General features: G+C 41.3%; 1 protein-coding gene across 2 annotated transcripts in view; it reads left to right on the top strand.

The window, feature by feature from the left end:
* Window positions 1-24,889, top strand: part of LOC135515654 (glutamate receptor ionotropic, delta-2) — a 667,356-nt gene that overhangs the window by 559,589 nt on the left and 82,878 nt on the right. For both annotated transcript variants that reach the window (XR_010451847.1, XM_064939353.1), the window contains exons 12-13: window positions 11,240-11,378; window positions 23,529-23,724. Coding sequence is in view for 1 of the 2 variants with exons in the window: in XM_064939353.1 (XP_064795425.1) it covers window positions 11,240-11,378; window positions 23,529-23,724 (335 nt within the window). In the remaining variant the exon portion in view is untranslated. The remainder of the gene's footprint in view (window positions 1-11,239; window positions 11,379-23,528; window positions 23,725-24,889) is intronic.

Below are 24,889 nucleotides of genomic sequence, written 5' to 3'. Positions count from 1 at the left end.
GGAAAAGGGAAACTATGTCTGTCAGTGCCATCTTGCTACTTCTGTTGAGTATGTCTGTTAATGTCTGTTTTTCTGGCTGTCTGTTGATTGCATGTTGAGTCAGTCATGTTGTGAACATGACTCATTATGACAGTAGGGTGTGCATCCCAATTGACACCTTTTTCCCTATATAGTGCACTACTTTTAACATAGCCCTATTGGCCCTGGTCAAAAAGTAGTGCACTCTAAATAAAATAGGGTGCCATTTGGGATACATCCTAGCTCTGATGCTGAAGCTGAGATGCTCTCCGTCCTTTATGCTCTTCCAGAGTCACACGTCGAGATGAGACACGTCTGAGCGATGCATGAATGAATATGATAATTCAGTTGTAATGTGATCACACTGTTTACCCCAGCTATATGTTTGTTATATGTGTGTTTGTGTGTGGGGGGGGGCATTCTTGTGTGTGTTTAGTTGTGTGAGTTTGTCAAGCGGGACCTCTTAGCTGTGTGTGTGTTTAGTTGTGTGAGTTTGTCAAGCGGGAGCTCTTAGCTGTGTGTGTGCTAAGTTGTGTAAGTTTGTCTTGCAGGGGCTCTTAGCTGTGTGTGTTGAGTTGTGTGAGTTTGACTCGTGGGAGCTCTTAGCTGTGTGTGTGTTTAGTTGTGTGAGTTTGTCTCGCGGAAGCTCTTAGCTGTGTGTGTTGTGTGATGTTGTTTCTTAGCTGTGTGTGCGGAAGCCCATATGTCTCCTCCATTATATTGAAAACTGCTTCTTCATTCACCTCCAGTCATACTGTACAGTGGCTTGCAAAAGTATTCAACCCCCTTGGCATTTTTCCTATTTTGTTGCCTTACAACCTGGAGTTAAAATAGATTTTTGGGGGATTTGTATAATTTCATTTACACAACACTTTGAAGATGCAAAATATTTATTATTGTAAAACAAACAAGAAATAAGACCAAAAAATGAAAACTTGAGCATGCATAACTATTCACCACCCCAAAGTCAATACTTTGTAGAGCCGCCACTTTTTGCAGCAATTACAGCTTGCAAGTCTCTTGGGTTATGTCTCTATAAGCTTGGCACATCTAGTCTCTGGGATTGTTAACCATTCTTTAAGGCTAAACTGCTCCAACTCCTTCAAGTTGGATGGGTTCCGCTGTTGTACAGCAATCTTTAAGTCATACCACAGATTCTCAATTTGATTGAGGTCTGGGCATTCCAAGACATTTAAATGTTTCCCCTTAAACCACTCACGTGTTGCTTTAGCAGTATGCATAGGGTCATTGTCCTGCTGGAAGGTGAACCTCCGTGCCAGTCTCAAATCTCTGGAAGACTGAAACAGGTTTCTCTCAAGAATTTCCCTATATTTTGTATTTCCATCATTCCTTCAATTCTGACCAGTTTCCCAGTCCTTGCCGATGAGGGGATGTACATAGTTTTCCAGACATAGAGTTTTCCTTGATGGCCAAAAGGCTCAATTTTAGTCATGTTTGCTTATTTCTTTCTTTAAGCAATGGCTTTTTTTCTGGCCACTTTACTGTAAAGCCCAGCTCTGTGGAGACTACGGCTTAAAGTGGTCATATGGACAGATACTCCAATCTCCGCTGTGGAGCTTTGCTGCTCCTTCAGGGTTATCTTTCGTATCTTTGTTGCCTCTCTGATTAATGCCCTCCTTGCCTGGTCCGTGAGTCTTGGTGGGAGGCCCTCTTGGCAGGTTTGTTGTGGTGCCATATTCTTTCCATTTTTTTATAATGGATTTAATGGTGCTCTGTAGGATGTTCAAATTTTCTGATATTTTTTTATAACCCAACCCTGATCTGTACTTCTCCACAACTTTGTCCCCGACCTGTTTGGTGAGCTCCTTGGTCTTCATGGTGCCGGTTGCTTGGCGGTGCCCCTTGCTTAATGGTGTTGCAGACTCTAACTAATTGTTTAACGAATAATGTGACTTCTGAAGGTAATTGGTTGCACCAGATCTTATTTAGGGGCTTCATAGCAAAGGGGGTGAATACATATACACACACCACTTTTGCGTTTTTTGTTGTTTTGTTTTTTTTCACTTCTCCAATTTTGACTATTTTGTGTATGTCCATTGCATGAAATACAAATACATATCCATTTAAATTACAGGTTGTAATGCAGCAAAATAGGAAAAACGTCAAGGGGGATTATTAATATGTTTGCATTCAGAAAGTATTCAGACCCCTTCCCTTTTTCCAAATTTTGTTACGTTACATTCGAAAATGGATTTTTTTTAAAATCCCTCATCAATTTGCACACACTACACTGATAATGTCAAAGCAAAAACAGGGTTCTCGATTAAAAAATGCAAAGTTTGTTTTTTAAATAAAAAAATTTAAAAACGTATTTACCTCAGTATATATGCTATAAGACTCGAAATTGAGCTCAGGTGAGTCCTGTTTCCATTGATCATCCTTGAGATGTTTCTACAACTTGATTGGAGTCCACCTGTGGTAAATTCAATAGATTGGACATGATTTGGAAAGGCATACAACTTTCTATATAAGGTCCCACAGTTGACAGTGCATGCCAAAGCAAACCCCAAGCCAGGAGGTCGAAGGAATTGTCCATAGAGCTCCGAGACAGGATGTGTCGAGGAACAGATCTGGGAAGGGTACCAAAACATTAACGCAGCATTAAAGGTCCCCAAGAACACAATGCTTCCATCATTCTTAAATGGAAGAAGTTTGGAACCACCAAGACTCTTCCTAGAGCTGGCCACCCGGAACCTGATGGTCACTCTGACAGAGCTCCAGAGTTCCTCTGTAGAAAATGGGAGAACTTTCCAGAAGGACAACCATCTCTGTAGCACTCCACCAATCAGGCCTTTATGGTAGAGTGACCAGTAAAAGGCACATGACAGCCTGCTTGGAGTTTGCCAAAAGACACCTAAAGGACTCTCAGATCATGAGAAACAAGATTATCTGGTCTGATGAAACCAAGATTCATCTCTTTGGCCTGAATGCCAAGGCGTCTTGTCTGGAAGAAGCAAAGATTGCAGCGTTATACCAAAGACGACGAGAGGCTGTAATCGCTGCCAAAAGGGCTTCAACAAAGTACTGAGTAAAGGGTAGGAATACTTATGTAAATGTGATATTCCAGGTTGTTTTTTTTTCAATTTGCAAAAATGTCTTAACACCTGTCTATGCTTTGTCATTATAGGATATTATGTGTAGATTCATGAGGGGGGAAAAACAATTGAATCTATTTTAGAATAAGGCTGTAACGTAACAAAATGTGGAAAAAGTCAAGGGGTTTGAATAATTTCCGAATGTCAGTGTTTAGACATGACCTGTATCACAGAGCAGTGCCAGGAAGTCATTTGATGGCTTTCAAATTGATTTGCCCCTGATACCATCTCTGAGGAGGCAGGTTATCTTTAAAAAAAAGGAATTTGCTTTACAGGGTGCTAAAATGGTTTCTTAGTGAATGAGACAAGAAAGCACCTTGCCGTCTCGATGTGGTGTGAATTGAACAAGCATATATTAGAAAACAACATTCATTTCCTTTCCTCTGCACATTACTTCCTGAGGTCGGGGAATCTGATGACAGTAGTAACTCTTGGGGCCTAGCGATGCTGTGACACATTTATCGAGGAATAGATTACCTCACATATGAATGGCTGCCACAACATTCAAACAGGCTAATTCCACAACGTTCATCCCCTCCTAACAATTTACAATGATGCAGCCAGGCCCAACCGCGATGAGAGCGATAGCTATTTGTTTGCATCAAAGGTGAAACCGCCGGACATTATCATAATGTGAACAAGTACTACAGCATGTTCAGTAGTATAATAATGAAATATAGCTTTTTTTTGTCGGTCCTTGGTAATACATGTAATACCTATTATAGTACTCAGTCTTAGACACACACAGGCCGACACACCACCACCAGCATAAACCCACTTGACAATAAGTTAGCGCCATGGAAAAGAGGTAATCCTGGCTCAGAATGAGGTGCTGCTTCCACTGCAGATTATACAGATTCGATAGCTCCCTTTGGCGACTGTGGGACGCGTCCCGACGTTATCGGCTCGATTCTTGTGCCAGGAAACCCTTGTGCTTCCGTCCTGGCAGCTGCAACTGACGAGATCACCTCTGACTCGTCCTTTATCCTTTAGTTCTTTATTTATATGATTTGCCACAGTTGAAATGTCCAGGGTGGCTGCGTGGTGAGATAGCACTTTGAGAGCGAGAACCGGGCTTCAAGCGTAAACTGTATGCAAATTGATGCCGTTATTTGGCAGCTAGCCTCATAATGGGATACTTGATGGGTTGAATAAATTGCAATCACACGGAACCCGCCGGTTTGGCTTGGTGCCAGGAAAATAAAGGTGAGACGCAGAGGAAGTCCCCAGCTAGGCCGGCATGTTTTCCTTAAGTTATTTATCACCAGGGCACTCTTGAAAAGAAAGGAAATAAATAAATAAACCTAACAGCACTCATCAGGAACTACAATCTCAGGCTCTCCAGGCGCCTCTGAGATTTAAAGCTTTACAAGGTAACTACTATAAACCGTTGAATGTTCTGCACCAGTAGCATTAAAGCATTTTTTTGAAGTTGACTTTAACTGCTGAGTGTCAGAATTGGAGAGGGAAGATATTTCCTGTGTCAAAGCAACCAGTGCTTGTATATTTTATTAATGTTCCATTATGCTATGTTCCTGCTCATTTCACTCAAAGAAGAACTAAGGTAAATAGCACAGTGAGAGGTCATTCTTTTTTTGACTTGCATAAAACCTAATAGTGTGTTTTCTCTTTATGAGGCTAACCTTTCTGTTAAACATAAAACCGTAAAGAAAGCTTGTATATACAGTAACAGCACCTGTGAAGGTAGTGCTGATGTAGTTGTCACATATACTTGAGAAGCAGAGGAATTGTATAAGAATCATTATTTCCATGGCAGATGTCAAGTGCAGATAGAGTTGCAAAGGGAGGGTATATTACTGGAAACGTTAGAAGTCTACCAGTAAACTTCCAGAATTTTGGTAACTTTCAAGTTTTGGGGGGGATTTTATAAAATTACATGTAGTGGTCATTTTGGGTTACTTCATATTATCACACGTCTGTAATTATCTCACTTCATATTATCACACATCTGTAATTATCTCACTTCATATTATCACATGTCTGTAATTATCTCACTTCATATTATCACACATCTGTAATTATCTCACTTCATATTATCACACGTCTGTAATTATCTCACTTCATATTATCACACGTCTGTAATTATATTTGGCCCTCTGTGTGGCCTTATCACTTAAAATATATAAAATAAACAACTCATAATCTTTAAATAAAAAATAGTGTAACTGTTTTCTTGAGTTGAAGGAGAGGAGGACCAAAATGCAGCGTGGTTACTATTCATGTTTTTAATAAGACAACTAAACATGAACATAATACTAAACAACAAACGTGGAAAACCGAAACAGCCCTATCTGGTGCAACAAACACAGAGACAGGAACAATCACCCACAAACACACAGTGAAACCCAGGCGACCTAAGTATGATTCTCAATCAGAGACAACTAATGACACTAATGACATAGAAATACCCAAATCATAGAAAAACTAACATAGACTGCCCACCCCAACTCACCATACTAAATAATGACAAAACAAAGGAAATAAAGGTCAGAACGTGACAAATAGAATGACAAAGCTGTAAACGTCATCTTAAATATAAACCATCAACTTAGTGAATACCAATGTGTTTAATATGAGGGTTTCATGAAAAATACTGAATTTTTGTACACACTTTTATTTATTTATTTATTATGTCAGAGTTGTATATTTATTTTACTACAGTTTTGGAACCAAACTGCTGGCAGTTGTGAAAAACAGTAAATAATTGGAAGAGATGCAAAGTTAATTGAAAGTAATGACATTGATTAGATGCTTTCTTCATTGATCTTCTCTTGAACCATATGCTCTATCCACTAGAAACTCATATACAATATAGACACAGATACTATATATGAATACATTTTGTAAAAGTTATTCAAGTATAAACTACCAGAGTTACCACAGATTGCCATAGAATACCTATTAATTACCAAAATGATAGAAGATTCTGGTAACTTTGATAAATTACTGGTAGTTTTGCAACCCTAGGGGAACACAAGTACTTTAGCAGACATGTAGTAATGGAAACTATTAACATCCTCCTTTACCTTAGCCTCCTGATTGTTTTAGCAATTATACTGAATGACAATCACACTCATAAATGTTACATTACAGGAAGCGATATCATGTTAACAAATGCTTCTGAAAAAAGTTATGAGGTCTGATCTACCACAATACCTACCTTGTATCTCCATACAGTTCACCTGGGATGGCGCAGTGGTGTTCCAGGCCTGAACACTATGACTACTAATGTAGTGTTGTGGTGTTCCAGTCCAGAACACTATGACTACTAATGTAGTGTTGTGGTGTTCCAGTCCAGAACACTATGACTACTAATGTAGTGTTGTGGTGTTCCAGTCCAGAACACTATGACTACTAATGTAGTGTTGTGGTGTTCCAGTCCAGAACACTATGACTACTAATGTAGTGTTGTGGTGTTCCAGTCCTGAACACTATGACTACTAATGTAGTGTTGTGGTGTTCCAGTCCTGAACAACATGACTAATGAAGTAGTGTTGTGGTGTTCCAGGCCTGAACACTATGACTACTAATGTAGTGTTGTGGTGTTCCAGTCCTGAACACTATGACTACTAATGTAGTGTTGTGGTGTTCCAGTCCTGAACACTATGACTACTAATGTAGTGTTGTGGTGTTCCAGTCCTGAACAACATGACTAATGAAGTAGTGTTGTGGTGTTCCAGTCCTGAACACTATGACTACTAATGTAGTGTTGTGGTGTTCCAGGCCTGAACACTATGACTAATAATGTAGTGTTGTGGTGTTCCAGTCCTGAACACTATGACTACTAATGTAGTGTTGTGGTGTTCCAGGCCTGAACACTATGACTACTAATGTAGTGTTGTGGTGTTCCAGTCCTGAACACTATGACTACTAATGTAGTGTTGTGGTGTTCCAGTCCTGAACACTATGACTACTAATGTAGTGTTGTGGTGTTCCAGTCCAGAACACTATGACTACTAATGTAGTGTTGTGGTGTTCCAGTCCTGAACAACATGACTACTAATGTAGTGTTGTGGTGTTCCAGTCCTGAACACTATGACTACTAATGTAGTGTTGTGGTGTTCCAGGCCTGAAGGAGCAGAATGGCATCTCCAGTCAGAGTTAGGAGCAGAATGGCACCTCCATTCAGAGTTAGGAGCATAATGGCTTCTCCATTCAGAGTTAGGAGCAGAATGGCTTCTCCATTCAGAGTTAGGAGCAGAATGGCTTCTCCATTCAGAGTTAGGAGCAGAATGGCTTCTCCATTCAGAGTGAGGAGCAGAATGGTGTCTCCATTCAGAGTTAGGAGCAGAATGGCCTCCCCATTCACCTTTAGATATATTTACAAGCATTCAAACAGCCATGAAAGGCTCTTCACAGTGTTTCATGGCTTTTCCCCTTCGATTGGAAATCCACTTTGGGATGAGTGTCCTGTCTGCACTGGCAGGACCATGCGGCTGACCTTAAAGGATGCTTTTTAGTGCGATGTGAACTCCTTGACTGGCATTGTGACCGTCATAAAACAGCCATTCTCCTTGGACTCACTTTGGGAAAATATTTTCCAAGCTAGCTCTGTGTACAACGAGGTAAAAGCAGGAAGGGTAATGGTGTTGCCTGGGCAAACATGTTGAAGCATGAGGAGCATGACTTTGATCGCCGCCTCCACTGTGTTTTAGGTTGGAGCTGAGTTTAACAAATCACCCCACGTGTTCTCATTATTTCTCTCTTTCTCTATACAGATGTATACTGTTTACAGAATGAATTGTTTGAATCTATGTGCATGTATATGCATGGAGAGCGAGAAAGAGAGAGAGAGACCTGGGAGGAGTAGCATTGGCTCTAGCCTGGCTGGAAATCAAAGGCAGACAAGGAGAACCTGGTGAAAATGGAGCAGCTCATTTTCTGTTCATAGCAGGGTGGCTTTGAACCGAGACGCAGGACTCCCCGATAAAAGTTTCATTACACTCTGGCTCATTTTCGAAAAGATCAACATCCTATGACTGCGTCCTCCTGCTATTGCAATCTCTCTCTCCCTGGCAGGCCTTAGCTCTCCCCTGAAGTTATCTATTTTCTCGCTCACACTGAGAATCCACCAAATAGTCTCCCTCGCTGTTATAATCCCCACCCAGCCGAGGATGAGCTGTCCGTCTGGGTTTTATTCAAGCTAATGTAATGGACAAGCATATCTGCACTCTTTTGCCATGTGAACATAAGGGGCTTTCACGTGAGACCGTTATGATCCAAATGGATTGCATTCACATCGATTCCCTACGTGGAACAGTGAACTTTTTGCTGTTCCATTTGAACCCCATCAGTCTGGCTATAGTGGCTGTAGCTATAGTAACACACACTGTTTACAAATCGCCTAGCCATAACAAATGGTATGCTAGCTTGCTGATTAGCTAGCTAAACAGACTTGAGACAATCTCAACATAGCAATCCGGAATTGGTTTTATTTCGAACACTATTACGTCACACATGGACATTGTTATGCAAAAAGGTGAGCAGCATGCCAATCGCTGGTATTATCCATCCAACCCCAAGGAACAAGACCAGCTGGTTTTGAATGAATGGGCATCCAGTGTTACGGCTTTGTCTAGGTAACAAATGCTTTCATACTCAAAAGCTCTAAAAAGCCGTCTCTAGCAGATTGATCCACATCCCTTTTTCCTAATGTGACAGCCCCTACTGGAGGGGACTTCTGTGATTTATGACTGTATACGTTACTGTCTAGATATGGTTCATGATTCCTTTAGTGTATGTCAGAAATGATGGACGGGTTCCATTGAATGTATCATATTGTGTCCCACCAAAATGGAAACAAGAGGATATGAATAGCATTCAGAAGACAATGGAGCAAGATCTTCAGGGTACTATGGGAGCAAGATCTTCAGGAGATTATGGGAGCATGATATTCAGGAGACTATGGAAGCAAGATCTTCAGGAGACAATGGTTGCATGATCTTCAGGGGACTATGGGAGCATGATATTCCGGAGACAATGGTTGCATGATCTTCAGGGGACTATGGGAGCATGATCTTCAGGGGACTATGGGAGCATGATCTTCAGGGGACTATGGGAGCATGATCTTCAGGGGACTATGGGAGCATGATCTTCAGGGGACTATGGGAGCATGATCTTCAGGGGACTATGGGAGCATGATCTTCAGGGGACTATGGGAGCAAGATCTTCAGGAGATTATGGGAGCATGATATATCTTCCGGAGACTATGGGAGTGTGATCTTCAGGGGACTATGGGAGCATGATCTTCAGGGGACTATGGGAGCATGATCTTCAGGGGACTATGGGAGCAAGATCTTCAGGAGATTATGGGAGCGTGATCTTCAGGAGACAATGGTTGCATGATCTTCCGGAGACTATGGGAGCGTGATCTTCAGGGGACTATGGGAGCATGAACTTCAGGGGACTATGGGAGCATGATCTTCAGGGGACTATGGGAGCAGGATTTTCAGGGGACTATGGGATTGTGATATTCAGGGGACTATGGGAGCATGATCTTCAGGGGACTATGGGAGCATGATCTTCAGGGGACTATGGGAGCATGATCTTCAGGGGACTATGGGAGAATGATCTTCAGGGGACTATGGGAGCATGATCTTCAGGGGACTATGGGAGCATGATCTTTAGGGGACTATGGGAGCATGATCTTCAGGGGACTATGGGAGCGTGATCTTCCAGGGACTATGGGAGCGTGATCTTCCAGGGACTATGGGAGTGTGATATTCGGGGGACTGGGAGCATGATGTTCAGGGGACATATTGTTCAGGGGACTTTTTGTAAAGTAAAAAACATGAGCTGGCGCACACCAATAATTTTTTTGTGTGTGGAGGTAAACTATAAACTATAAAAATATAGAGAGTCGCACACTCCATATATAAACTCCCAGTCATTTATTGGGTAAATTACCGATGTTTCAGCATCACTGGGCCTACTTCAGGGTCAGAATATTTTAGTCAAGAACACCCGATTGGAAAAACCCAAAGCATGTCTTTTATCAAGTGAGAGACATGATAAGGAACTTCACTTTGTGGGCCTTCTCCTTTCTAAGTACAAAACAATCACTTGTGTTGTAGGAAAACCAAACATACAGTCAAAGCACAGAAGAACATTTCAACTATTATTGTTCATTGAACAATAATACACAATACAATAACTGAAATATACAGACGAGTACATAAAGTTAACATAGACAGGGGTATTATGAGTCAGAAGAGAATGTACATTTGTCAAAGGTATTTTTTGCAAGTACTGTTTTTGTTTGTTTTTACATTACTAAATAACTTCACCATGATGTTTCACTTCTATTTTAAATAAATTAAAGAGGGGTTTGTTCTCCTCCCCAACTTCATCTTATGAATAAAGAATATTCTAAGAAACTCAAGCAAATGAACTATGAAAATGAAAATCGGGGTACATTTAAGAATATTTAAACTACTCTACAATAGCAACAACATTTAAACAGAACACACACAGCCTTCGGGCAATATGAGCTCATGTCAACTGAACATTTCCTTCATAAGACAGATAAACCCAGAGGACGGCACTGGATAGAGTGGGTGTCAAATATTTGATGAAGTCTTTGCTGAAGGGATTGAAATGCCTGGCACTTATTCCACATGCGAGCACAATGATCTGCGAGCTACAAGGATAAATGAGGCTAATTTTGAACAGGCTTCAATAAAGGCGAGGCTTCAGTTTTACAGATCCATCATGGAGCCGGGGCTGTCTTTTCTAGGCAGAGACTCCCCTTTCCCTCCCCTCCAGCGCCAAGGAAAGGTTTTGCATCAATGCAGAGAACAAAACAGATGTGCTTTAGCCTTGTTTGAGCTGCCTGGCTGAGGACATACTCACTCTACATACAGCACACATCTGACTCCTTATGAAAATGTGAAGAATGGAAGAAAACAGAGTTGGAAATATTGTGTCCAGTCCACGCGCACTGGAAAGCCTGACTTGAATGTATGTTGTCTTGTGTGTGAAAAGTGAAATATCTTCCCTTGTGGAAAACGTTAATTATGCACAACCACACCCGACATTTGGCTGACATTAACCTCTTGTCTCTGTTGTCCTGGTCTTATTTTCAGGTGGTGAAGTTCCGTATACCACCCTGGCCACGAGGATGATGATGGGGGTATGGTGGCTCTTTGCTCTAATCGTCATCTCCTCCTACACGGCCAACCTGGCTGCCTTCCTCACCATCACCCGCATCGAGAACTCTATCCAGTAAGTACCACACCACTACTCCGGGTTGAAATTCTAAACTGACCCCAGATCAGCATTTAAGGGCAACTTCATCCTCTTCCCACACCACTTCTGTCTTCATCATTGAGTGAAAACTGTCACACAGTACCAGAAATGTTTTACAGGCCAGGGTTGTTAAAATAAGAAGGGACGATATTTGTTTCAACATTTAATTGGGACCAGACTATTGGTTAATGTGGTTTCTTCAACCCACATGCTCATTATGTTACAGACCTTGATGTTGGATACATTTCCATTCAGGATCTGTTATGTTGGATACATTTCCATTCAGGATCTGTTATGTTGGATACATTTCCATTCAGGATCTGTTATGTTGGATACATTTCCATTCAGGATCTGTTATGTTGGATACATTTCCATTCAGGATCTGTTATGTTGGATACATTTCTATTCAGGATCTGTTATGTTGTATACATTTCCATTCAGGATCTGTTATGTTGGATACATTTGTGGGTATAGGACATATTACATGTTTGTGAAATTGAAATTAAACTCAGCACCTGTGTGTGTGTGTGCGTGTGCGTGTGTGTGTGTGTGCGTGTGCGTGCGTGTGTTCTCTGGCTTACTATCAATCTGTCAGACCTGTGCTGGTTTCCAGAGCACAGACACACACTGATGCACAAGACATGCACACATACAATAGATGTACCTTTACACACACATGCACACACACACACACACACACACACACACACACACACACACACACACACACACACACACACACACACACACACACACACACACACACACACACACACACACACTCAACACACACACTCAACACACACACTCAACACACATTCAACACACACTCAACACACACACACCGCTCAGGACCTCACACTGCAGTTGAATCCCTGCAGCCGTCCCACTGGACACAGACATCAGTTCAAGGTTTGGTTTTGATTGGTTGAATTCCACGTAAAATCAACGAAAAATGCAAATCCAATCCGTTTTCCAGATTGATTCAATGTCATCATCCCACTCTTCTCTCTGTATAAACCGGGCAGCCTGCTGTTTTTGGAAAGAGAGAGCGTCTGTCATCCCCCCTCCAGGGGCCAGTGAGGTCCTACGTTTTTTTTATTGTGTGTGGCACAAATCAGATCTATCATCCTGCAGGTGACGTCACCGGTGGCAGATAAATGTTTTACGAGGACTCCATGGAGGACTCTATGGTGATTTAGGAAGACTAAACTTTGTGCACTGTGCAACACTAAAAGAAGACTAGAGTTGACCTGGGGGAGTGTGTGTGAGTCAACAGTTAGTAACACTCCTCAACCTCCCACGCATGTCTTTAATATGCATTTAGTAAGCCTTCTTTCTTTCTGCCGTCTCGTCGTCATGACGCGTAAATCCCCACCGCTCGTTGGGCTAATCAGATTCCAGAATGCCTAGCAGTGATATAGTTAATTGTGCTTTGCAAGAAAATCTCATCTCGCTGCTCGATCTCACACACGTACAGAGAGAGAGAGAGAGAGAGAGAGGGGGGAGAGAGAGGGGGGAGAGAGAGAGAGAGGGAGAGAGTTAGAGAGAGAGAGAGAGAGAGTTAGAGAGACCCCCCTTTTATTTTTCTACTTGCATGAGATGTCATTAATGAGTCCTTCTCAGATTGCTCCGTTCTACTTCTATGCAGCTAATTAGGATTTCCATAAATTTCAATGTATTATCTTTAATGTGTAGACTCTTCTGGGGTCATTACTGGAATAATTAGAGCCTAAATTCCACACCCAGGGGCCTGTTGTTTTAAAGAGGAGGGATGTGCTGCCTCAGTCAGGAAACCTTGCACGATTTATGTAATGTGCTTTGAGGGGAGGGGGGGGGGGACTGTGATTTTTTAATTAGATGGTCTGTGATCTGATAAAAGTTTGATTACCATTTCACCGAGTTTGGGAAGTGGAGCTCTCGCATCTCTACCCTCTTTAGTCCTCATTCACATTTCAATCTATCTCTATCTACAGATAAGGGCTCTATAGGAAGGAGCCATATAGATTGTCTTAATAGCTATTTGCTCTATGCCATCTATAGTATAGATCATTGAGTCAATGAAGCTGAATGGCTTGGCACAGTGACAAGAAGAAATATACATATATTTAAGTAATAATACTCTGAGGCAGGGCTGTGGCCGTCATGAAATTTTGTCGGTGATTATCAATCAAATAACTGCCGGTCTCATGGTAATTGCCCATTAATTAAAATAAACACTGAGGAGGACCTTTGGAACATCCACATTTTAAAAAGTATAATAAATCCATTTAATATAGCCCTACACCATCACAGGAAATCCATGATTTATTTTAGACGGGTCGAAATATACATGATGTAGTCTATTTCAGAAGACCATAGTCTTGAGTTGTCCTTATCTTAGGTCCTGATCTGGCTATGCCATGATATGGTTGTGGTCTACACCAGTTCATTTAGTGGACAAGATTTGCTCATAATTCCGTGGCATTATTTTGTATTATTATATTGTATGAAGAATACAATTGAACATAGATAAATATAATAGAAAGAATATTTTCTACAAATGATTTCCAAGGAAGTGCGCACATGCAGCTATTCTGTGTTGAGAGGTTAACTATATTCTTAATTTAGAGTTATTTATGCAACTTTAGTTGTGATACAAACGTTGGGCTATATGTTTAGATTTTTAATCAATTCTAAGGGTGCATGATATGACTCCAATGATGAAGGCATGATTTGTTTTTTTTTGCGCAGGCTGCACACACTTCATCAGTCTCTCATTCACAATTATACAAGCACTTGATAATATTCTCACCAGGCCTCGAATTTCTCGTCAGCCTCCCCCTTGTGTGGCCATAATGCCCCCTAAGAAATCCATGACTTTTTCAGTCAAAGTGGCATTTGTGCCCTTAGGCTGATTATAATCATTGTAATTCCCTTCTCCCAACTGCCTTGCTCCGAAGCACCTCACACTCACATACATGGCTCTCTCAGATATCTCAATACTTATTAGCCAATGCCCATCACTTGATCGTGTCCTTCTCGCAGCTAAGTAGGCTACAAGTGAAGACAGAAACATCAGAGACAAGGCGCATATTGAAGATGTTAGAGGAACTGGCCACGTTTACTTTTTGTCAGCCAACACGATGAGTAACGAACAGCAAATAGCAGTAGCCTATGTCAATCTATTATCCGCCATAGTACAAAAGTTGACATATTCTATTGGTCAACTTCGTCTTCTGTGCAAGAAATAAATATTCCAAATATATGCTGAACAGTTGTGGGATTCGATAGATCCCAAATTAATACAACCACTAGCATAAAACAAAAACTTTTAATAGCAATGAGGCTGATGCAACAGATCAGAAAGTTTAGCTTAAAATGTTGATAAACTATTAGGCAGTGATGGAAAATGGACCCAATTGTCATACTTGAGTAAAAGTAAAGATACCTTAATTACTCAAGTAAAAGTGAAAGTCACCCAGTAAAATACTACTTGAGTAAAAGTATTTGGATTTAAATATATTTAATTATCAAAAGTAAATGTAATTGCTCAAAAGTAAAAGTATAAATAATTTAAAATTCCTTATATTAAGCAAATCAGATGGTACAATTGTTCTTGTTTTATAAATTTACGGATAGTCAGGGGCACACTTCAACACTCAAACATCAAAGCATTTGGGTTTAGTGAGTCCGCCAGAACAGAGGCAGTAGGGAGGGCCAGGGATGTTCTCTTGATAAGTGTGTGAATTGGACCATTTCCCTGTCCTGCTAAGCATTCAAAATGTAATGCTTTTGGTGTCAGGGAAAATTTCTGGAGTAAAAAGTACATTATTTTCTTCAGGAATATAGTGAAGTAAAAGTTGTCAAAAATAGAAATAGTAAAGTACAGATGGGCTAAAAAACTACTTAAGTAGTACTTTAAAGTACTTTTACTGATGTAATTTACACCACTGCTATTAGGCTATTTCTTCACATTATAAGCGCAACAATGCTAAAAGCGTGAATGTTCCAAAATGCAATCAATTAGTGGGAAAAGACTGTTCTCAAAAGTGACCGCAAATAATTTTTTAATATCTTTTTTTACTAGGCAAGTCAGTTAATTAAGAACAAATTCTAATTTTCAATGACAGCCTAGGAACAGTGGGTTAACTGCCTGTTCAGGGGCAGAATGACAGATTTGTACCTTGTCAGCTCAGGGTTTTGAACTTGCAACCTTTCGGTTACTAGTCCAACGCTCTAACCACTAGGCCACCCTGCTCCTCTACACTCTAACCACTAGGCTACCCTGCCACCTCTACGCTCTAACCACTAGGCTACCCTGCCACCTCTACGCTCTAACCACTAAGCTACCCTGCCACCTCTACACTCTAACCACTAGGCTACCCTGCCGCCTGTAATGCATGCAATGCTTTATTATAAAGGTGCATTGTTATGGTGACAACTATCTTCCCCAAATGTATTCTCTACACCGATTGTAAAGCGGATTAATATGCTTAATTTTTATATGTTATTTGGCCACTTTAGTTGTGATACAAACCTTATCTAAACATATAGGCCTATGGGCTGGGCTACATGCGGGCAGGCATGCGCTGTTTCTTGTCCTACTGTACATCATTCACAAGTGATAGGCTAATATTGTCACCCATTAGACTATTCTTAATATAATCTTGTCCTACTGTACACCTTGGGCATCATTCACAAGTGATAGGCTAATATTGTCACCCATTAGACTATTCTTAATATAATCTTGTCTTTACATATACTAAATAATACTGTATGTGTGAAATTAGTTTTGATTTAGAATGGACCATTATAATGCACCTTGCCAACCAGGTAGGCTATGCTCCTGTTGTAAAGCAAAGCAATGTGCTTAATATGAGGAAAGTTGAGAAGGTAGGCTACTAATGACCATCAGTAGCATGTAGAGCTTGGAGAAGCCTCGTTACCATGACTAAATGGTCACATGGAATTTGACTGCGGTCATGACTTGCCAGTGTGGCAGTAATACAGTCACCGTAACAGCCCTACTCTGAGATCAATCTGGATATGAAATAACAAATGATTGTTCAAAACTGAGTTTTGTGGACGATTGTTTTTGTTTGTGAATCCTGTAGGAGGAGAGTGGAGCTGAAGCAGCAGAGCAGTGTCGGAACAGAACGTGTGAACAGTAGATAGATAGGACTTGGTAGACACTGTGGGCGGATTGATAAAAGAGGTGAGATGGAGGACTGTGGATTTGGTCCAGAAAAAAAGAAAAAGAGAGAGAATAAAAGAGATGAGATGAGCGAGATGAGATGTAGCAGAAGGATGAGTATGAGGATGGACTGAGGGAAAAAGTTATTTAGAGGACATAGCACTCTCTGTCTCTCTCTCTCTCCGTCAACCCAATCTCATACCACAGATGTCATATTTTCTGCTTTACTATAGACGGCAATAAAATACCTGAGCGGTTTCCTTCCTCTCCGGCAACTGAGTTAGGAAGGACGCTTGTATCTTTGTAGTGACTGGGTGTGTTGATACACCATCCAAAGTGTAATTAATAACTTCACCATGCTCAAAGAGATATTCAATGTGTACTTTTTTTTACCCATCTACCAATATGTGCCCTTTCTTTGCGAGGCATTGGAAAACCTCCTGGTCTTTGTCGTTGAGTCTGTGTTTAAAATTCACTGCTCGACAGGGATCTTACAGATAATTGCATGTGTGGGGTACACTATTATTGCATACAGATTCCATGCAACTTATCATGTGACTTGTTCAGCACAGTTTTACTCCTGAACTTATTTAGGCTTTGACATAACAAAGGGGTTGAATACTTGACTCGACATTTCAGCTTTTCATTTTTAATAATAAAGTATGATTAGTGTCATTCCACTTTGACATTATGGGGTATTGTGTGTAGGTCAGTGAATGTTTTTTTCTACATTTAATTCATTTTAAATCCAGGCTGTAACACAACAAAACGTGGAAAAATTCAAGGGGTGTAAATACTTTCTGAAGGCACCGTATATATACACAGGGTACCCGTTCTGAGTCGATGTGCAGGGGTACGAGGTAAATGAGGTAGATATGTGCAAATAACTAGGAATAAAGTGACAGATAGTAAACAGTAGCAGCAGCGTATGTGATGAATCAAAAAAGTTAGTGCAAAAAGAGGTCAATGCAGATAGTCCGGGTAGCTATTTGGTTAACTATTTAACAAACTATTTAGCAGTCTTACGTCTTGGGGGTAGAAGCTGTTCCCTGTTTGTTCCAGACTTGGTTCATCATTACCACTTGCTGTGGGTGCGGTAACAGAGTGAACAGTCTATGACTAGGGTGCTGGAGTCTTTGACAATTTTTGGGGCTTTCCTCTAACACCGCCTGGTATAGAGTTCCTGGATGGCAGGGAGCTCGGCCCCAGTGATGTACTGGGCTGTACGCACTACCCTCTGTAGCTCCTTCCGGTCGGGTGCCGAGCAGTTGCCATACCAAGCGGTGATGCAGCCAGTCAAGATGCTCTCAATGGTGCAGCTGTAGACATTTTTGAGGATCTGAGGGCCTATGCCAAATCTTTTCAGCCTCCTGAGGGGAAATAACTGTGTTGGTGTGTGTGGACCATGCTAGATCCTTACTGATTTGGACACCAAGGAACTTGAAGCTCTGACCTACTCCACTACAGCCCTGTCAATGTGAGTGGGGGTGTGCTTGGCCCACCATTTCCTGTAGTCTACGATCCGTTCGTTTTTCTTGCGGACATTGACTGAGAGGTTGTTATTCTGGCACCACACTGTTAGGTCTCTGACCTCCGCATAGGCTGTTTCATCGTCTACCACTGTTGTGTCGTCGGGCAAACTTAATGATGGTGTTAGAGTCCTGCGCAGCCGCACATCCTTGGGTCTACAGGAAGTACATCCTTGGGTCTACAGGAAGTACATCCTTGGGTCTACAGGAAGCACATCCTTGGGTCTACAGGAAGTACATCCTTGGGTCTACAGGAAGTACATCCTTGGGTCTACAGGAAGCACATCCTTGGGTCTACAGGAAGCACATCCTTGGGTCTACAGGAAGTACATCCTTGGGTCTACAGGAAGTACATCCTTGGGTCTACAGGGGACTAAGCATGCACACCTGGGGGTGGCTCATCAGGATGTCCAGGAACCAGTTTCAGAGGGAAGTGTTCAGTTACAGGGTCCTTAGCTTAGTGATGAGCTTGGAAGGTACTATTGTGTTGAATGCTGAGCTGTAGTCAATGAACAGCATTCTCATATAGGTGTTCTTCTTATCCATGTGTAAAAGGGCAGTCTGGAGTGCAATAGAGATTGCGCCATCTGTGAATCTGTTAAGGAGATATGTGTATTGGAGTGGGTCCAGGGTGTCTGGGTAATGGTGTTGATGTGAGCCATGACCAGCCTTTCAAAGCATGTCATGTCTACAACCGTGAGTGCTACGGGGCGATAGTCATTTAGACAGGTTACCTTGGCATTCTTGGGCACAGGGACTATGGTGGTCTGCTTGAAACATGTACGTATTACAGGCGGGGTCAGGCCGAGGTTGAAAATGTCGGTGAAGACACTTGCCAGCTGGTCAGCGCATTGCTCTCAGTATGTGTCCTCGTAATCCGTCTGAATGTTAACCTGTTTAAAGGTCTTACTCAAATCGGCTATGGAGAGCATGATCACACAGTCATCCTGAACAGCTGTTACTGTCATGCATGGTTCAGTGTTGCTTGCCTCGAGCATAGAAGGCATTTAGCTTGTCTTGTAGGCTTGCGTCCCTGGGCAGTTTGCGGCTGGGTTTCCCTATATAATTCGTGATCATTTGCCAGCCCTGCCACAGCCGACAAGCATCAGAGCCAGTGTAGTAGGATTCCATCTTGTCCTGTATTGACGCTTTGCCTGTTTGATGGATTGTCGGACACTGCTACCATGATTACAGATAGTCCTGAATGAATCATGAATAATGATGAGTGAGAAAGTTACAGACACAAAAATATCATACCCCCAAGACATTTTAACCTCTCACCATTACAATAACAGGGGTGGTTAGTATTTTTTGACGGTATGATATGTGTGTGTGTCTGTAACTTTCTCACTGATGATTAATCACAATTTATTCATGATTATCTGTTATCATGGTAGCATTCACATTAATGAAGAAGTGTTAAGAAACAAATTATATTCTTATTTACAATAAAAGTCACTATAAAATGACAAAATATATTATTTACCATTCATTTCTATAGGGCACAAAATAATCTGAAACAACCAAAACAAACAGCAAATGCATCCAACAAGTGTGTAGAGTCACAATCTTGATGTAGTCATCGGAAAGGGAGATACCTAGTTAGTTGTACAACTTAACGCCATCAACTGAAATGTGTCTTCCACATTTGACCCAACCCCTCTGAATCAGGGAGGTGCTACCTTAGGCGACATCCACATCATCTGTGCACGGGGAACAGTGGGTTAACTGCCTTGCTCAGGGGAACAGTGGGTTAACTGCCTTGCTCAGGGGCAGAATGACAGGTTTTAACTTTGTCAGCTTGGGGATTCAATCCAGCAACCTTTTGGTTACTGGCCCAATGCTCCTACTCGCCAGGCTACCTGCCGCCCCATTGTGTGCAATAAATATGAGACCAAACACTTTCCACTACTTTAATACACATAAGTTAAATTGTCCCAATATAGGGGGACTATGTACAAAAAGTGCTATAATATCCAAACGGTTCACGATATGGATGAAAATGCTCTCAAATTAAAGCTGGCATTCTGCACTTTAACCTCATATGTATTGTATCATTTCAAACCCAGAGCCAAAACATCAAAAAATACCTTTGGAGCTCACTCTATGTCATTGTGTATGTCATTGTGTATGTCATTGTGTATGTCATTGTGTATGTCATTGTGTCTCAATGTAATCAAGGTATAAAAGTATTGTTATTTTCAAATCCAATCTCATTTTGAGCTTAGTTGTGGTTGTGCAGTGTAAAAATAATAAGAATAATTTTCCGCCTGACCGTTCGCTCAGACAAAAATCGCCCCGTGGCTGAATCTAGTTCCATCCCTAGAAAATGTGTTAGCTTCCTGTACAAATGATCTCTAAAGACAGTCACAAAGGCAACAATCAAGTGATGTTAAGTCCATTTCCTTGTTCAATGAACAGCTCGGCTAAAGGTAATTGGTAGTGGGACAAACAAAAACACAGGCCAAGATGGCAGAGGAGCTGAAGAGGGATGCCTTAATAGATGTTCAGGTTTAGACGCCAGACTGATAAGCTTTGTCCCAAACTGCACCTATTCCCTATCTAACACACTACTTGACGAGAGCCCTATGGTCAATCGTAGTGCACTACATAACAAGCAGGGGGCCATTTGGGACCGTGGTCTGCCACTCCCGCACCCACCCCACCATCACACTCAACCTCCATGTAGCTACACATTACCTAAGGAGAATCTCCCCTTAAACATTTGGCGGCAAAGATCATTAAAACCTTCAAAGGGGTTTGAGAGTAGCTGGAGAGAGTGGGGGGATGGATTGAGGGAGTGAAAGGGGGGGAGTATGCTTATGTAACAGTATTCAATAGTAATCCTCTTAAGGTAAAATATCTCCCAAAAATATAAATAACTTGTATTAAGCCTTTTTTTTGGTTAAAATAAGCACATCTGCCAATGATGTTAAAGAATTTAACTTGGTTATAAGAAACAAAAACCCACATTTAAAGTGAATTATCACTCAATTAAGATATTTAGGTTTGTTTAGATTTCACTTTTTGCAGCGTAAAATTCTTGACAGCCTTAATAATGATTGAAGAGTAATAGTAGTGATGGAAACAACAGACGTTTTAGGGATGGTAGCAACAGAAGTGTTATAGTAGTGATGTAACAACAGAAGAGTCTTAGTAGTGATGTTACAACAGAAGAGTTTTAGTAGTGATGGTAACAACAGAAGGGTCATAGTAGTGATGGTAGCAACAGAAGTGTTATAGTAGTGATGTAACAACAGAAGAGTCTTAGTAGTGATGGTAACAACAGAAGAGTCTTAGTAGTGATGGTAACAACAGAAGAGTCATAGTAGTGATGGTAACAACAGAAGAGTCATAGTAGTGATGGTAACAACAGAAGAGTCTTAGTAGTGATGTAACAACAGAAGCGTTTTAGTGGTGATGGTAACAACAGAATAGTCATAGTAGTGATGGTAACAACAGAAGAGTCTTAGTAGTGATGTAACAACAGAAGAGTCTTAGTAGTGATGGTAACAACAGAAGAGTCTTAGTAGTGATGGTAACAACAGAAGAGTTTTAGTAGTGATGGTAACAACAGAAGAGTCATAGTAGTGATGGTAACAACAGAAGTGTTATAGTAGTGATGTAACAACAGAAGAGTCTTAGTAGTGATGGTAACAACAGAAGAGTCTTAGTAGTGATGTTACAACAGAAGAGTTTTAGTAGTGATGGTAACAACAGAAGAGTCATAGTAGTGATGGTAACAACAGAAGTGTTATAGTAGTGATGTAACAACAGAAGAGTCTTAGTAGTGATGGTAACAACAGAAGAGTCTTAGTAGTGATGGTAACAACAGAAGAGTTTTAGTAGTGATGGTAACAACAGAAGAGTCATAGTAGTGATGGTAACAACAGAAGTGTTATAGTAGTGATGTAACAACAGAAGAGTCTTAGTAGTGATGGTAACAACAGAAGAGTCTTAGTAGTGATGTAACAACAAAAGAGTCTTAGTAGTGATGGTAACAACAGAAGAGTCATAGTAGTGATGGTAACAACAGAAGAGTCTTAGTAGTGATGTTACAACAGAAGAGTTTTAGTAGTGATGGTAACAACAGAAGAGTCATAGTAGTGATGGTAACAACAGAAGTGTTATAGTAGTGATGTAACAACAGAAGAGTCTTAGTAGTGATGGTAAAAACAGAAGAGTCTTAGTAGTGATGGTAACAACAGAAGTGTTATAGTAGTGATGTAACAACAGAAGAGTCTTAGTAGTGATGGTAACAACAGAAGAGTCTTAGTAGTGATGTAACAACAAAAGAGTCTTAGCAGTGATGGTAACAACAGAAGAGTCATAGTAGTGATGGTAACAACAGAAGAGTTTTAGTAGTGATGGTAACAACAGAAGAGTCATAGTAGTGATGGTAACAACAGAAGAGTCTTAGTAGTGATGTAACAACAGAAAAGTCTTAGTAGTGATGGTAACAGAAAAGTCTTAGTAGTGATGGTAACAACAGAAGAGTCATAGTAGTGATGGTAACAACAGAAGAGTCTTAGTAGTGATGGTAACAACAGAAGATTCTTAGTAGTGATGGTAACAACAGAAGAGTCATAGTAGTGATGGTAACAACAGAAGCGTCTTAGTAGTGATGTAACAACAGAAGAGACGTTTAAGAGACGTTTAATAGTGGTGATGGTAACAACAGACGTTTAATAGTAGTGATGGTAACAACAGAAGCTTTATAGTAGTGATGGTAACAACAGACGTTTAATAGTGGTGATGGTAACAACAGACGTTTAATAGTGGTGATGGTAACAACAGACGTTTAATAGTAGTGATGGTAACAACAGACGTTTAATAGTAGTGATGGTAACAACAGACGTTTAATAGTAGTGATGGTAACAACAGACGTTTAATAGTAGTGATGGTAACAACAGACGTTTAATAGTAGTGATGGTAACAACAGACGTTTAATAGTAGTGACAGTGATACACTTGTTGTTCTCCTAATTACATCGGTGGCTTCTGTTAAAGCAATTTGACAAACAAACAGTCATTAGTCCCAGTCATGTTTTTTTATTACAGTTGTAAATGGTGAGTGTTTGAAGACTGTAGCATTGTAATTAAAATACCTTCATTTCCCTTGAGGTGGAGATGGTATGACTCTACTGACTAGAGCTTTTATGACATCCCTCCATTATACCCCTTTTAGTGGAACTACAGGGAGCTTCTTAACAGTTGGTTCGCTGGCTTACCCTTAATTAGCTTCAAGTTATGATCTCGGCACTGACTCTGTGTGTGTGCCTCGGTAGGTGTGTGGGTGTGGAGTCTGATTTTTTAAACTTCAAGTGTAGTTCCACGTCAACCCCATGTTCTAATGTATGTATGTGTACATGGTGAACTACATTTCCCATAACCCCCCCCCCCCTTCTGTCTCTCTCTATAGGTCTCTCCAAGACCTTTCCAAGCAGACAGAGTTGCCGTACGGGACGGTGTTGGACTCGGCTGTGTATGAGCAGGTGCGCAGTAAGGCCATGAACCCCTTTGAGAGGGACCCCATGTACTCCCAGATGTGGCGCATGATCAACCGCACCGGAGGGGCCGAAAACAACGTGGACGAGTCCAAGGAGGGCATCCGCAAGGTACACCACTTTACATGGTCTACACCAGGGCTGCCCAACCCGCTTCCTGGAGATCTACTGTCCTGTAGGTTTTCAGCCCAACCCGCTTCCTGGAGATCTACTGTCCTGTAGGTTTTCAGCCCAACCCTCTTCCTGGAGATCTACTGTCCTGTAGGTTTTCAGCCCAACCCGCTTCCTGGAGATCTACTGTCCTGTAGGTTTTCAGAGATCTCCAGGAAGAGGGTTGGACTGAAAACCCACAGGACCGTAGATCTCCAGGAAGAGGGTTGGACTGAAAACCCACAGGATGGTAGATCTCCAGGAAGAGGGTTGGACTGAAAACCCACAGGATGGTAGATCTCCAGGAAGAGGGTTGGACTGAACCCACAGGATGGTAGATCTCCAGGAAGAGGGTTGGACTGAAAACCCACAGGACAGTAGATCTCCAGGAAGAGGGTTGGGCAGCTCTGGTCTATGACATTTAGCAGATGATTTTATCCAATGGTACGTACAGTACAGTGAGTGGGTATATATTAGTATGTGTACAGGTGCATAAATGTGTCATTTGTTATCTCTCAATATAAACGTATAATTGTATAGATCCTCCCTGGTGTTCTTTTATTTTCATATAAAATATTTTCATTCGTAAATTGGAACCGACATAGGTTGCCATTTGGGTTGCACGCTATTCCCTATTTAGTGCACTGCTTTTGACCAGGACTCGTAAGGCTCTGGTTTAAAGCAGTGTACTATATAGAGGGTAGGTTGCCATTTGAGATGCACACTTGGTAGCAGCAATTAAAGCAATGGTAAATTAGTGAATTATGGCTTCAAGCCTTCGTCTCCTCAACATAAAGATTATTAGGGCTGAATAGCTTGGTTTCATGAATTAGTCAGCGTTTTGTTGAGATGATCAGCACTCCCAGGTGCTCGGATAAATATTGCATGACAGGGGTGATACCCCCGGAGTAGCAGACAAGTACAACAACTATGAAGCTTAATGCAAGCCGTCATTCCCACTGCACTCTTACTCTCCATGTATTTGTCTCTCTTATTATTATCTCCCCTCTCCCTCCCTTTATCACCGGGCTGTAGGCTCAACATCTCCCTCTAGTGGAATATTGGTGTCCCTGACTCGATCCCATGCAGGACAAGTTTGTCTCCTAACCCAGAATCGTTCTATTTT

Source organism: Oncorhynchus masou, chromosome 1 (assembly GCF_036934945.1).
Source record: "Oncorhynchus masou masou isolate Uvic2021 chromosome 1, UVic_Omas_1.1, whole genome shotgun sequence".
In the NCBI taxonomy this organism is placed as follows: Eukaryota; Metazoa; Chordata; class Actinopteri; order Salmoniformes; family Salmonidae; genus Oncorhynchus; species Oncorhynchus masou.
The sequence above is the reverse complement of the archived record's forward strand: the minus strand, read 5'-3'. Positions and strand labels throughout refer to the sequence as shown.